The sequence below is a fragment of the Protopterus annectens genome, chromosome 10.part0, assembly GCF_019279795.1.
Source record: "Protopterus annectens isolate FY-2018-M chromosome 10.part0, PAN1.0, whole genome shotgun sequence".
NCBI lineage: Eukaryota > Metazoa > Chordata > Ceratodontiformes > Protopteridae > Protopterus > Protopterus annectens.
The window spans coordinates 992,035,656-992,052,324 of NC_056744.1; the positions used below are offsets into that span (position 1 = coordinate 992,035,656).

Below are 16,669 nucleotides of genomic sequence, written 5' to 3' on the forward strand. Positions count from 1 at the left end.
TTAACAAACTAACAAAAAAAAAAAGTTCAGTTGTTAAAACCAAAAGCTACAGCTGCTACATTCTCTGATCTGTTAAGTGGAGGACTGATATGCAGATAAGACAGGCTGAAGTACAGATCTTCATCTTTCTCAGAGGTACACAAAATGAAAAAAAACAAAAAAAAAACAGTATTATAAAATGCTTAAGAAAACTGTTTTAAACTCAGACGATGTCATGAGTCCACAAAGATCCTCATGTGAAGAGTGCACTCTCGAGTCCTTAAGGAAAAAGTGGCAGAAAGTGCACTTACGTTAAAATATAATGCAAGCATCACCATGTACATCTCATGTATATGCACTACATTAGAAAGCCATCCTCATTTGCTCAAGAAAGTGAAATTTCATTAGTCAAGGAAGGACTTTGTAAATTCAATGCCATTATTTTTTTTAAATAATGACACTGTATAATATCAATATTCTACTCCTTGGCATAGCTAATGCTTATTTACCAGTGGATAATACAACATTAATATAAGATAATGCAAGAGTATCAGGCAATGTTACAACTGCCTCATGTACACAGACAACCCTCTCCTCCTCCCAACAAATTCCAACACATGTGAGAGATGCAACCATATAGCCAAACTGGAGGCTAAGCTCTCTCAACTCAGTACTAGCGTAACCAGTCAGGAGGAGAAGGAAACCACACTCACTACAATTCCAGTCTCACATAGACCTACCACGACAGCAAACCAAACACATAAACACACAAAAACATACTCGGAGGCTCTAAATAAAAATCTGCCTAAGCAGCAGAGATCTCCAAAGCAGACAACCAAGCAACCGCTACCCCAAAACAAAACACATAGCTCACAAAGCCAGTGTGCCGAACAGTCACAGCCCTTAAGGCTAAACAACACACCTGATACACTTGTAATAGGTGACTCTATCATCAGGCACACTGACATCCCACTCACCAGGCTGGACAAGGAGAAGGTCACGGTGAGCTGCCTGTCGGGCGCTAGGATCCGCCACATAACACAAGCACTCAGGTCACTCCAAGGCAAGTACAAATATGACTCAGTCATTGTCCATGCTGGTGTGAATGACCTGAGATGTACCTCCCTGGACTACATGAAAAGAGACATAGAGGAGCTCTCTGAGCATGTAGCCCAGGCCGGTATGACCCTGACCTTGAGTAGCATCTTACCCTCACCAAGAATGATACCACAATATGAAGACAAGATGATCAATTTCAACAACTGGCTTAAGTGTTGGTGTCATTCAAAGGGGATCCAACGCCTGTCAGCCTGGGATGACATGATCGACAAGCCACGATGCTTCGCTAGGGATGGCTTGCACCTTTCACCCCTGGGCTTTCAGATATTGGCAAAGGCTCTTGCTACCCCCATAGTGCCTTTTTTAGGCAAGGCTCAAAAGACAAACCCACCTCCATAGGTATCACAAGGGATAAGAAACTAAGAGTAATGCTACTCAATGCCAGAAGTCTAAACCTCAAGATGCATGCACTCGAAACTCTCCTTAGCATGGAGAACATAGATATCTGTGCAGTAACAGAAACCTGGTTCAAGGCTCCTGAGAGTACCCCAGCACTACCAGGTTATACCTCATACCATGCTTTTCGGCCACAAAATGAGGGGGAGTATCAATATTCGTCAAAGATACCCACACCTCCAGGTTGGTGGCACAGCACGAAGCATCAGAGACTATCCATGTGCAACTAACAGTGGGTAAAACTGCCTTCCAGTTTATAGCCTGCTACAGACCACCCTCCCAAACCCAGGAATGAGAACACTGGACAATATGAAGGTCTCTCCAAACACCATTATATTGGGTGACTTCAACTACCCAAACATAGACTGGGAGCATTACTCTAGCTCCAAACACCTCAAAAGGTTCCTAGAATTTATAAACTCAAATGCTATGGAACAACTTGTTATCACTCCCACAAGAGGAAAACATACTGGACCTGATCATCACCAACATGGGGACTCTATGCTCCAGACCAGAAGTGTATCCCTCACTGGTAAGATCAGACCATAAACTAATCTCACTGGATATTCACATCCTGACCCCACCCCTGCCCAGAAAACCACAGTGAAAATCTTCTCTAAAGCAAATTTCACACTCCTCAAAACCAAGGTGGAATCCTTCAAAGCCCCGGGCCTGTGGAAAATATGGCCTTTATAAACGCATTCTATGAACACCTTCAGAAATGCATGGATCATGCAATCCCAAATAAAACCAAGACCCAATCCTCCAAAGGCAGGCGTCCTGTCTGGTGGACCCCAGTCATAAACAAACTATACAATAAAAGGAGGAAGCTACTACATGATAGAGCAAAATCCCAAAAAGGGGAGGCATCTCTGATCAGTATTAGCAAAAACCAGGACACTAAGGATAATCACAAGGCTTTTTTAGTTATGTTAGGAACCTGGGTGGGAATTCCCAGATATGCTCAGAATTAGTCCAAAATGACAAAAAAATACACGAACCCACAGACATTGCCAACATCCTAGCTCACAGGTTCAGCGCAAACTTCTCCCCCCCCCACCAAAAGGGCAAATATCTATCCCAGCAGAGTGCTGCCCCCCTGACATCTCAGATGCTCAGAAAAACACAGCATCAATGGGACTACATAAACTTCAAGAAGAGCTAAACCCAAACCTAAAACTACTGTTCAATCTCAGCCTTACTACAGGATATGTACCCAAAGAGTGGCATACAGCAACAGTGGTCCCTCTCCACAAAGGTGGTGCCTCAGATCCTGGAAAACTATCCATAAGCCTGACTAGCTTGGTCTGCAAAGCTATGGAAAGGATCATCATGGACCTCATAAATAAAGATATTGGGGACCTACAGACACTGGATCCTACCCAGTTCGGCTTTGCTAAGGGCAGATCCTGCCTCTTAAACCTGGTTGATTTCTTTGAAACAGTCACCAAGGCTATTGATGTCGCAAAAACCTTCGATACAATACCCCACTCGAGCATTATAGATAAGCTCACCAGCTTAAATATAAACCCCTATGTCACTAGATGGGTTGCAAACTGGATCAAGGACAGAACCCACATGGCTAGAATTGCTGGAGCCATGTGAGACTCCAAACCAGTTACAAGTGGCGTCCCACAAGGCTCAGTCCTGGGACCTCTCTTGTTCGGTATATATTTCTCGGAGGTACAGGCCAACATGGGACTGTGGCTGACCAAGTTCACAGATGACTGCAAGCTGGGTGCCATAATAGACTCTTCAGCTGACACAAGCATCCTCCAAAAGGGCCTCACAGAAACAGACAACTGGTGCCAGAGCCATGGCCTCAAGCTAAACGCCAAAAAGTGTATAGTCATCCCCTTTGGCAAAAACAAAGTGCCCACAAATTACCACATAGGTGGTAATCCATTAAGTACAGAAGAAGTAATTAGGGACCTGGGTACCCAAGTTGCGCAAGCTCTCATTTGACAACCACGTGGCCAAAGTGGTTAGAAAAACATTTTATATAGCCCACCTAATCATGAAGGGATTCACATCTAGATCAGGGGAGGTCATCGTGCCTTTTTATTTATCCCTCATCAGTCCCATAATTGAGTACAATGCCTCTTTTGGTATGTACCTTACCAGACACCTGCAGCAACTGGAAAGACCCCAAAAGTACCTCACCAAGAGGATCAAAGGGCTCAAACAGATGCCATATGCTGCCCAGTTAAAGAAATTCCAGCTCTACTCAGTGGCATACCACCTGCTCAGAGGCGATCTGTGCCTGATGTATAAAGCCATGTTCAACCCGGAATTAATGGACATGCTGCACCTCAAAAAATCCAAATCCCTCGAGCTACACGCTCGAGAAACTTGAACCTCAGCACTGAAATAAATAGGACATGCTGGAGGGACAGATTCATAACCCAGAGGCTCCCTTCACTCTGGAATAAAATCCCAGTCCAGGTTAGGCAGAGTCCCTCATTGACTCTCTTCAAGAGGAATCTTGATGAGTGGATGGGAGATCGTAGGTTTACACCGGGTATCACTTCTGTATCACTGTTAGACAGAGGCACAGTTTACTAACCTCGAAAAAGGGCATAGCAAAATTAATTTAAAATGGGTGGTGAAAGCCAAACACACTCTGGCTAGGCTTATAAATGCCCTAGGGCAGATAGCCTAGTAGGAACCTATGAACCTATAATTAAGTACCAGACCTATTCAAGCCATTAACTCAGTGGAGGCACAGTATGACAGTATATGAACTATGTTATGGAAGACATTCTGCTCAACAGGCTGAAAAAGAATGTCGGCTGATGACAGAAAACATTCAAAAAGATTTCATAGGACATTTCCAAATAAATGGATATTATAGAATGGAACCAGATTGCCAAGGAAAATGTGAAATCCCCAAATAAAAGAATTATTTCACAGTGGAGGCACAATTGAAATAGTAATTAATAATTCCAGTGAGAAGAGAGATATTTGCACCAGTACAATATGGTACTACCTGACTGGATAACCAACCTACTAATAGTGAAGAAAAATAACTACAGTCCTAGACCTCATACATCTTAACAAAACTCTTAAAGAGAAGCCATTTTACACTTTCTGTAATCAAAGTCAACTTATCAGATATGTCAAATGCAAAAGCGTTCACAGTATGCAATGCCAAAAATGAGTCTTAACATATACAGCTAAAGAATGAGTTATACTATATGACTACTACCGCCATGCCACACTGGAAAACACTGAGAGCTACGGATGCCAATTTTCATTAATCCAGCACCAAAAAAGACTGCAAAATCATGTGAAATTGAGAAAAGCAAACATTATCACTTGGTAATGGATCAAATCAAGTGAATGGACAGTGGGGGTCTTAGAATAATTGTTGCTGCCTCCAAAGGGTTCTCAGTCCAAATAGTTAGCAAGAATGTCATCTTTAAGGGATAAGACAGAGAAACTGTCCCATTCGGTTTCATTTCAAACAGGTGGTACTGTATGTAATCCATCTTCCACTACTTATTAAATATTGATTCAAGATGGTTAGATAGCATTAGATGAATGACAATAGGAAACTAGAGGAAGAATGTCTGGACTATCTAATAAAATTTTAGTTTGTCAGTAGCTACTGAAATAATGGTACTTTGGGATGAAAGAGAAAAAAAAGTTTTTGAAGAGTACAGATGTAATGGTAGGTGTTAGTAATACTAAGGAAGAGCACTGTGTTTTCCAGAAGGGCATCTTATGTGTAACATAGATACCTAGTTCTTGCCTTTGTGAGTTTGAGTCAGTGTCTTACATGTGCTTAGAAACTGTATGTTCTCATTTAGTAAAGCTAAGCTGTTCACAGCAGAAAGAAAAGCAGTAAGAATCCACTGCATTAAGCATGAAGAAAGAACAGAAAAGAACACAAGGCACTATCAACATACAGATGGGTAGCTAATGAAATTATGCAGGGACTAGCCCTGGATCCAGTACTTTGTGATGCTCATGGGGAATGTTACTGAAGATATTTACAACATGATCCACCTACTGAGGGATGACACCAAAATTGGACAGACAATGTTAAACAGGTGAGCAGCTAACAAAAAGACCTTGGTATGCAGGTCCTATCAGCTCAGAAGTACCTGTTCAGGTTCAGTGCTTCATCCAGGAATCCTTGTTCATGCAGAAATAAGCTAACGATCCCAAAATGAGAAGGCTGTGACAAAAGGGAATACAGGTTGGGATATACCTAGAGAGGAATTAGTTCAAGAAGTAGAGATGTAATTTTACCATCCATCACTGGTCAGACTGCAGCTAAAATCCTGTGCACAATTCTATTGTTCTTTCAGGGCAAAAAATGCAAAACCTATCAAGATGCTATAAACGAGAGAGACACAAGAATGGCAAGAAGGTTGGAGGAAAAAAAATACAAACAGATGCTTTTTAAAAATGTAAGAATTTGCTCAAGATGGGGAGAGGACGAAGAAGGGATGTTCATGTATGACAAACTAAAATATTAAGGCAGTAATTTTGGGCCATCGGCCTAAAGATGAACAACATTATTTGTAGGACAGGCACAACTACCTGACTGAAGGCATAAACTGTAGTCTGGACATAAGGAAAACATCTTCATAGATAGGTTGGTGAATGAATTAAGCATTATGGAACATACTACCAGAGGGTCTGATAGAATGCAGGTCCACTGAAGCTTTCAAGAAGACATGGGACTGCTAGCTCTATGGCACAGAGGGATAATGTCTTAACTATGATGCAGCAGCTTGGGTACATGTACCTATGGACTGCAGCCCTTTTAGTATACACTACCACAGTGCATTTATACAAGCTTAGACAGCACGCAAAGGCATGCTCCTTGTGGGTAGCAATGCAGAAACGCAAGCTCAGTGAGCTGCCACAAGGACATATGTGTGTTTAGGGGGGGCTCCACCATGGGAAGGTAGACTGCACTTCCAGATTAGTAAGCTGACCTGTTCTCTACCACCTGACTCATACCATAGGTTAAGAAGAAATGGGTTACTAAGGCATCCCATGCAGGAATGAATGAATCATAGGACTCTCACTTAGCCTGTCTATGTCTGTCTTTTAATGTTAATAAAACTGATTGTCCAGCCAGGTGAAGGCAGTGGAGCCATCAGGCATGACCAGTGAGGAGTAAACAGGCAGTGGAGCCATCAGGCATGACCAGTGAGGAGTAAACATAAAAGAAAGAAAGAAGACATGGGACCAATGGTAGACAGCAGAAAAGAAGGGGGAATGGAATGGAGTCAGCAGCAATATGAAAACTGTTTTAAATGGGTAAAATACATAGGCAGATCAGTACTTTTCTGTCATCACATACCTGTAATATAACTCAACACCAGTGAACATCAGATTTTGTCAACTTTAAACTGCAATGCAAAATATTCATCCACTTTTTGATAAGCATTCCTATTTTTAGTTGCCATTAAAGTTTCAGAGGATTCATCTCATTAGTTACTTATTTGTTACATTAAACTGTAATCTACTGCTGAGTGTCTAAAATTCAAAACCACTAGCTCTGTCTGGAAATGTGACAGTTATCCCAGGAAGTAATAAGACCTTAAGGAGGCTGGTTATGTGACTCCAGATTAATCATGGCTCATTATTAAAGCCACTGATTCACTGAAGTCAGTCCAGCTCTTTCCATGAGGTGCAATATTCTTGGGGTGATTACAAATACAAGGTGGTTGCAGCAGAGGCCTCTCCCTGAATGGAGAATGTGGGGGTAAAAAAATGTAATATAACAGATTATGTGAGCTCACATGACTTTTTTTGACAATCCACCTAACAGAATTCAAATTCACAAAGTTGGTCTTGAAAAGATAAAGCTATAGCTTGTATGATTAAGCTAGCAAGTACATAATAATATCCTTGAAACCTAGGTCTGACTCCTACAAATTTGACTTGCATTCTCATTGGCTCTGTGTTGCTCTGAATAAGGCGTTTAGCTTGATTAATATTATGGCTCACTCCCAAAAGTCAGGCTGTTTTGCCCTACTCCATATTACCTTGTTAAAATGATGGCAAATACATAATACAAAGGTGATATGTTAACAGTTGAAGATAGTATATAAGTTCTGACACATTTTTGCATCTATAGGAGAAAACGCCTTACCCATTTCATTAACTTTTGCACGTATGGCACGAAGTTTCTCTAAAAGTTTATTAGGAAGAATGCTGACTTTGTTCGCTTCCAAAACAAATACAACGCAATGAATCTGGTCTTTGAAAGAAGGATTTCTTACATATGTTGCTGTCTCAGGCTGAATTGGAAGATCAGGAATAAACTGCAAATAAAATAAAAATGAGACATGAATTTTCAATATGAAAGTCATTAGTAAATAGGAAACATCATTTTAATGGTCAGTGTAAGTAAAACAAAGTAGCATATAGGGCTACTAAGAAAGGATTGTACCCATTAAAAGTCAATGAATAATTATTCTTTTCATATGAATATCATGGAAGAGGACAGTAAAGTACACGCATAACAGCTGTAGACATCTGAATAATAGTATCATTGCAGTAGGAAATTGTAAAAATATGAATGTCTATAAAATAGTTGTTCAGAATGAGAGACAGTCACAAGATCACATACAAAACTGGAAAACACGCACCTCAGGTAGACTTCCTCCTAGAAAGGAAAGGACTCTGGGGTAGAATCAATGATTGTAAAGTCATCCCCCGTGAAACAGTCATCCCACAGAATAAACCACTGGCTGACACAATCAGCTCCAAGCAGTAGTAAGAGAAGGCTCTAAGGTCAACAGAGACCAGGCTGAAGACCTGGAAGTTGACTGGAGAGAAATTACAACCATTCAAGGAATTACTCAGGTCTTTAGCGCCCCAAGAAGAGGAGGAAATAGGTGGAGTTGAAAAAAAATGGCAGTACCTTAAAACAGCATGTGTGAGGACTACAGAACAGATATGTGGCCAACCCAGGTATGGAAATAAGGTACATAGGGAAAGGTGGAATGCAGAAGTTCAGAAAGTCATCAAAAGAAAAAAGGAGTGCAGAAAAAAGTGGAAGATAGAAAAGACTGACCAAGCTAGGGAGGAATACTGGTTGGCTAATAAAGAAGCTAAGAAAGGAGTTTCAGCAGCAAAGAACAGGGCATCAGAAGCAATCTACCAACTTCTGGGATGTGGCTCAGTAAGTGGCACAAAAAAACTATCTCAGGTTGCAAAGCAAAGGCAGAAAGATAAAGAAGATAGTCAGACACTCTTCATAGGGGATGTCAGCAACAACCTGCTCATCAGCCTAGAGGACATCAAAGGCAGATGGAAGGAATATTTGCAGCAGAATCTGAATGAAGAAAACCCCACAGAAGCTGAACTTCCCCATACACAGTCTACGATGAGAGAAGAGGAGCCCACCCTAGAAGAAGTAAGAATAGCACTAAGGAAAATGATGTCAGGGAAAGCAGTGGGCTCAGATGAAGTCACAGCAGATATGATAAAGATGCAGGGTGAGATAGGGGAGAAATGGCTCCTGAGGGTACTCATAGCAGTGTGGAGAGAAAAACATATCCCAGATGATTGGAGAATAAGCATAGTCATGCTAGTGTACAAGAACAAAGGGGACATCTGTGATGAGACCTCTTTACCCCAGGGTAGTAACTAGGGAGTCTCAATCCTCACCACTGTCTCAAGTAAAGGAGTGTACTAAAAGCAGGGATACAAATACATAATTACCCCTAACAGTACACCGGGAACAGGTTCCAAACCTGGGAATGGACTATATGCTTCACTCCAGGTCCCAAACTGAGTCTCCACACTAATTACTGTAGAGCCCTGTGTCCCAGTTCTAGGTATCTGACACACTCAATCTTAAATGTCTGATATTCATACATACACACACTCTTGGGAAAGGCTGACATATTTACATGCTGTGTTTTTTTGCCCAAATTACAAGGTAACGGCTGCCACTAGTGAAGTACCACAATAGCTTTCATAAGGAATGTTCTATTTATATTGGGCAAAATAGATATTGAAACAAATGGTAGGATGTATCCCAAGCAGTAAGGCTTTTTGTTGTGGCCCTGGTGTTATTACAGTAAGCATAAACACTCTCACGTTATTAAAAATATTAACTAAATAACCAGCCACAATGATAGGTAGCAAAACATTTAATAATAAATAAAAGAATTTAAAACTTGTAAATTATGAATAACTGATTCCAATAAACATCAGAGTGCACACACAGGAAATATGAAAATAATACTGTAGGATAGATCTCATATTGATTCTAGAAAATGCAAAAATCACTTGTAGAACCAAACAAAGTAAGATACACCACCAAACGCTTCCAGCCCAAAAAGCAGCCAAATATGAGACACCAACAAGTTGTATTAGCGCTTTCATTCACATTTAATGCAGAGTGAACTTCTTCAGAAACAACTTGCACATCCTTACAACTCTAATAAATACAAATGTCAATCAACAAATTTACATAATAAACTAATTAGATAAATTAATTATTTAAATTAGTTATTTAAAGACATATACTAAGTATCCGAAAAAGAAATACTAATAAGTACATATCAAAATCAAGTTAGTTTAAAAATCAATAAATGAAAAAATATATATGTTCAAAACATTTTAAATTTATTACTTCATAGACCAAGGAGGCTTGTCACCTCCCTAGAAAAAAAAATTGACTCTTTTGCATTCTCACAGATTCTGTGCTCACAGATTCTGACCTTAAGTTCTCTGGTTGTCATACCCACATAGTAGCTTGGACATGTCTGACACTGAGCTACATAGATTACCATCGAACTTTGACATGTGAAAAATTCTTTGGACCAATGTGTATAAGATAAATGTGGAAAATGTGTAGCATTTGTCAATTCCTGATTACCTAGTATTATTTTCCAATTGTCTAGAATTATATCTTTAATAATCCACATTTCATTACATAGAGGTAAAATGAAAGCATTTACAAACTCTTTTTCATTACTGAATTCTGCATTGTGAGAACAATTTGACCTGAGTTGAGAATAGGTCCTATTGTAGTATTATGAAGTTGGGAAACTTCTCTTTCAATGGACAACAACCATGATTCTTGATATCCCCTGTGCAAAAAGAAATTTCTCAAAACTATCATTTCTTTTTGAAAAACTTCAGTATTTGAAGTCAATCTGCTCAGCCTAATGTATTGACCTTTTATTACTCCCTTTTTCATATGATAAGGGTGTAAACTGTTTTGATGTAAATATTGATTCGTAAAGGTAGATTTCCTATATATCTTACTTGAAAAGCTCTGTATGTTGGAATCATAAGTTAAAAACAAATCCAAAAAAGAAATACTGTTGCCAAATGCTCCAGTAGTGAATTTCAAAAAGCAAGTGGTGTTGTTTAGGTACAAAACAAAATGTTCAAATTCTTCAAATGTACCATGCCATAAAAAAAATAAATCATCAATGTAACGGGTGTAGAAAACAATTTTGTCAGAGAATGCACTGTTATCTACAAACCTAGTCTCCCACTGAGACATCACTAGGTTTGCATATGCTGGAGCTACACGTGCACCCATTGCTACACCAGAGATTTGTTGATAGAAAATGTTATTAAATGTAAAAAAATTATTATCTAAAATTAATTCCATAAGTGTACAAATAGTGTTAATTTTTGTCCCCTCAAATTCAGTACATTTAACAAGATATTCTCTTAAATATTCAATACCAGTGATGTTATCTATACTGGTATATAATGACTGTACGTCTAAAGTAGCCATTACAAAATTAGAAACTGGCAACTTTAGTTCCTTCAGCTTTTCTAATAAATGCCATGAGTCCTTCAAGTAATACTTAGAACCTTGTACAACTGGATTCAAAATATAATCCAGCCAAATTGAGATGTTCTCTGTTTTATATTTAGCTGCTGATATTATGGGCCTAAAAGGAGGCTGTAATAAATCTTTTTGAAGTTTCGGTATACCAAACATATTTCCCATTTTTGGAAACTCTACTTGTAGAAAATTGTAGGTGTTAAAATCAGTTTCTCCTTGACTAAAAATATCAAATAGACTTATATCTAGTTTAGAAAAACTTTTCCGAATGTGTAAACTGTCTACTACCTGGTATATATTACCATCTTTTAACAAGTTCTCCATAGAGTCAATGTAATGGGTGTTGTCCATAATAACAATTTTACCCCCCTTATCTGCCTTCATAATTCTAACTTCTTTATTAGTTCTAAGCTCTTCTAAAGCCAGAGATTCAGACTCACTTAGATTGTGATAGTGATGAATAGGATTTATTTTCCTTAAAGCATTCTCACTTAAATTTTGAAATACTTGTAATGTATTGATAAGTGGAGGGTTGTATGTACTAGCCTTTTTAGGGCCTTGGTAAACATCAGTACATTTTAAATCCTGCATAATATATCTCAAATTAAGCTTCCTAAGAGTGAGTCTAAAATCTATGATGGTTCTAGCCTTATTAATATTGTTAGAAGGAATGTAGGAAAAACCTTTCTTCAATAGTTTGTATGTGTCTTCTGAGAAACGAAAGTTTGACAAATTATGTGTTTCCCAACTTCGTAATACTACAATAGGACCTATTCTCAACTCAGGATTATTTCTGACTAGATCAAATTGTTCTCACAATGCAGAATTCAGTAATGAAAAAGAGTTTGTAAATGCTTTCATTTTACCTATATGTAATGAAATGTGGATTATTAAAGATATAATTCTAGACAATTGGAAAATAATACTAGGTAATCAGGAATTGACAAATGCTATAGGTAGAAAGCCTCATTTTACTTTCAAAAGGGTTGCTAACCTAAAAACTATCTTGGAAGCCAAAGACAAGCATGTTTTGGATAAGAAAAGAATTATAAATACTAAAGGAACTTATTCGTGTCACACATGCAAACAGTGTAGACATGTTAGTAATTCTTCATCTATACATTTTCCACATTTATCTTATACACATTGGTCCAAAGAATTTTTCACATGTCAAAGTTTGATGGTAATCTATGTAGCTCAGTGTCAGACATGTCCAAGCTACTATGTGGGTATGACAACCAGAGAACTTAAGGTCAGAATCCGTGAGCACTTGTTAGCCATCAAAAAGAAGGATTTTAACAATGCACTAGCTAGACATTCAGCCATTTGTAGTGTTTTTAAGAAGTTTACATTTTCTGTTATGGATAGTGTGTCAAACACTGTATTTAATGGTAATATAAAATCTATGCTAGAATGCAAAGAGTCCTTCTGGCAATTTTTTCTAGGGGCAGACAACGCCCCTGGTCTTAATGAAGTAATAAATTTAAAATGTTTTTTAGAAAACAAATAGTTAAAACAACAACATTTTCACTACAGTATTGTTCATTATTTTTAGATGTAAACTTACTTTTATACACATGTTTTATTATTTGAACATATATATTTTTTCATTTATTGATTTTTAAACTAACTTGATTTTGATATGTACTTATTAGTATTTCTTTTTCGGATACTTAGTATATGTCTTTAAATAACTAATTTAAATAATTAATTCATCTAATTAGTTCATTATGTAAATTTGTTGATTGACATTTGTATTTATTAGAGTTGTAAGGATGTGCAAGTTGTTTCTGAAGAAGTTCACTCTGCATTAAATGTGAATGAAAACGCTAATACAACTTGTTGGTGTCTCATATTTGGCTGCTTTTTGGGCTGGACGCGTTTGGTGGTGTATCTTACTTTGTTTGATTCTAGAAAACCTCTAATTATCTAGCTATAGTTCCAAGACTATCTGAAGATTAACTGTCCGTATCTGATTTAAATAACTTAGCAAGGCAAGAGTATACTCTTACTTCTACAAGGCAAGATGAAGAATTATGTCCACACTCCAGGCTGTTGTCTATCCTCATCGAATGGAACAACTACTCTGGAAACAACTGGACAACTACTACCGAACAGCTCTGGAAACAACTGAATGATAACTGAACAATTGAACTCAGAACTTGCTTTTTATAGCAGATCTTTTTCAAAAGTAACAGGAAGCTGCCATGAGAATTCTACTCTCACATCAGACTTTGAAAAGTAAATAAACAGCTGCATTGAAGATTCTTCTCTCTCAGCCCTGGCACACAATGACATCAGATTTAGGTCAGCTGACTCAGGCATTCTCTTTAAAAAAACATTTGGTCAACCAGAAGAACACTGTGTGACATCCAAATATCTTGCATAAATCAGAGTGATAATCAAAAGACATAAATATATTTACAAAATTAGTCAGTCATGGAACACAATATGTAACACAAGATAATTTACAATTATTTATAAAACTTCAGCCAGTCATGCCAGTAAAGATAGCAGTATCTAATATCCTCACAACATCCACAACTGTGGGCAGTACAGAGGCACAACCTCCTGTCATATTGCATGAAAGTTCTGGAGAGGGTGACTGATAAATAGATATGCAGAGTAGTAATCTTAAGATGGGAGAGGAGCAGCTCAGATTGAGATCAAGATGCAGTACAACTAACCCGATATTTGCAGTAAGACAGACAACTGAGAAGAAACTAGAGATGAGGAAGGCTCCAAATGGGCATTCCTGGACTTGGAGGAGGTGTATGACAAGGTCCTAAGAAAGCTGATTCAGGCAGTACTGCAGTGGTTCAAAACCCCAGAAACAGTGTTAGAATTAGTGCACACTATGTAAGGACCCAATGACTCAAGTACGGACAGTATTCATTCTCACAGAAGAGTTCCCAGTAGGAGTGGGTGTGGAACAGGGTTCAGCTGTGATTCCACTGCTGTTCATACTGGTTATGGACTACATTAGCAAACAGGTCAGACGGGACAGATTAACAAAGTTGCTGCCAGTATATCTGGTACTGAGAAGGTTGTCAACATAAACACCACACCTCAACCACTACCCACACCTACACAACACACACCCACATATATGGAGGTCCTCAGCAAAAATATACACAAACAAAAGAGACCTCTGAGGTAAAAACACATGTGAACTCCGCAGCCCACCACACCACCCACTGCACACAGTCCACACACCTGTGTCTCACAGCCACTAAGGCCTAAACATAAACCCAACATATTAGTCATAGGAAACTCCATTGCAAGGCACACAGATGTGCCCCTCATCAGGCTGGATAAGGAGAATGTCACGGTTATTGTTTGTCAGGTGCCAGAATCCACCATATCACTCATGCCTCCAAGTCTCTCAACAACAGGTACTGTTATGACTCTATCATAGTTCATGTTAGCATGAATGACTTGAGACATACCTCTCCGGACTAAATGAAAAGAGACATGACAGAGCTCGCTGAATATGTGCCCTAGACAGGTATGTTCCTAGCCTTAAGCAGCATTCTACCATCACCCAGAATGATGCCTCAATACAAACAGAAAATGATTGACTTTAACAATTGGCTTAGTTTCTGGTGTCATTCCAAGGGGATCCAGTACTTGACAGCCTGGGAAGACATGATTGACAAACCACGATGCTTTGCCAGAGATGGCCTGCATCTCTCTCCCTTTGGACTTCATGCTCATGTCAAAGGCTCTTGTCTCCCCCATAGTGCCTTTTTTAGGAAATACCATGAGGTCAAAACTACCAACTTGAAAATTTCATTAAAATGCAAATTAAAGGTCATGCTGCTAAATGCTACTAAATATGAAACTGTAATTATTGCAAGCATTCTTAAACCTCGAAGATGCTGACATTTGTGCAGTCACAGAAACCTGGTTCAAAGCTGCAGCGAGCACCCCACCCATACCAGGTTACTCATCCTATCATACATTTAGACCCTAAATCATGGGCAGCAAAGCAAAAGGGGTAGAGTTTCAATATATATAAAAGACAGACACACCTCCTGGCTGGTCAAACAGTATGACGCACAGGAGGCACTCCAAGTGCAGTTAACCATTGACAGGACCCTTATTCAAATCATAGCTAGCTACAGGCCCTCAACTTTGACTCAAGATGCCCACTCCACCTATCTAGACCTTTTCAAATATATCAAGATTCAACCCTTTACCCTGATCCTGGGTGACTTTATCTATCCAACCACAGACTGGAAGAACTACTCATGCCTAAACACAAATGCCCAGAGATTCCTTGATTTTGTCAATGCAAATGCCTTGGACCAGCTGGTTGACACCCCTACAAGAGGTGAAAATATCTTGAACTTGGTATTAACCAATGAGTAACCACTATAGCATCCCTACAGTGTCATCCTGCCTGGTAAGATCCAACCACAAAGCGGTCACTTTTGGAGTCACCATCTCCCCTGACTACCCCCTAGATAGGGTCAAACAAAAAACTTCTTTAAAGCTGATTACATCCTCCTGAGGGAAGGGGTAAACAACTTCACAGCTCCCTTCCCCTCCATAGGAACTGGCACATATGTTCAAAATATACCAAAGTACTGTACAAGCACTGGAATACCCAACAGGACAAAATCTTCCTCCTTAAGAAAGAGTAAACCTGTCTGGTGGACATTTGCAATAAATAAACTCTATAATAAAAGGAAAAAACCCTCCAGAACCAAGAAGTATTAGGTGGATAATTGGAAGCAATCTCTCCTTAGTCTGAATAAGCAAATAAGAGCACAAATGAAATCCTCCGAAACAAACTTTGAGTCCAAACTGCCCACATCTACTAAAGACAATCACAAGGCTTTCTTTGCATATGTCCGTAATCTCAAGGGAAGCACCCAGATCTGCTAAGAACTGGTGGTTAAGGACACCACATACATAAACACCATAGATATAGCCAACCTGCTGGCAGACAGGTTCAGTGAAAACCTCACCCCTTTGTCCCCCCATCAGTAAAGCAGGACATCCCTAGCACCTGTCCCCCTCCCTTTATCCTAGGGAGCAAGTTATCACTGCCCTCTCAAAGGCAAAAAATGCAGCCTCCAAGGGACCAGATAACATCTCAGGCTGCATCCTACATGAACTCATATAGGAACTTGCACACCATTAGGCACCCTATTCAACCACAGCCTGACTACTGGCTTTGTCCCAGCTGAGTGGAGGACAGCCACTGTTATCCCCTTGCACAAAGATAGAATGTCCACTGATCCAGGAAATTATAGACCCATCAGCCTAACTAGCCTGATCTGCAAGTCCATGGAGTAGATTGAACAAATGAATACAAGTAAGCCAGCAAAATTACTTTTGAGAAATGAATCCAAGTGTAAGAATACAAGAGATAAT

General features: G+C 39.2%; 1 protein-coding gene across 1 annotated transcript in view; it reads right to left on the bottom strand.

Moving 5' to 3' along the window:
* LOC122812818 (interferon-induced protein 44-like) overlaps positions 1-16,669 on the bottom strand; it is a 453,365-nt gene that overhangs the window by 196,318 nt on the left and 240,378 nt on the right. The window contains exon 5 of the mRNA XM_044084871.1: positions 7,613-7,784. Within this exon, the coding sequence (XP_043940806.1) occupies positions 7,613-7,784 (172 nt within the window). The remainder of the gene's footprint in view (positions 1-7,612; positions 7,785-16,669) is intronic.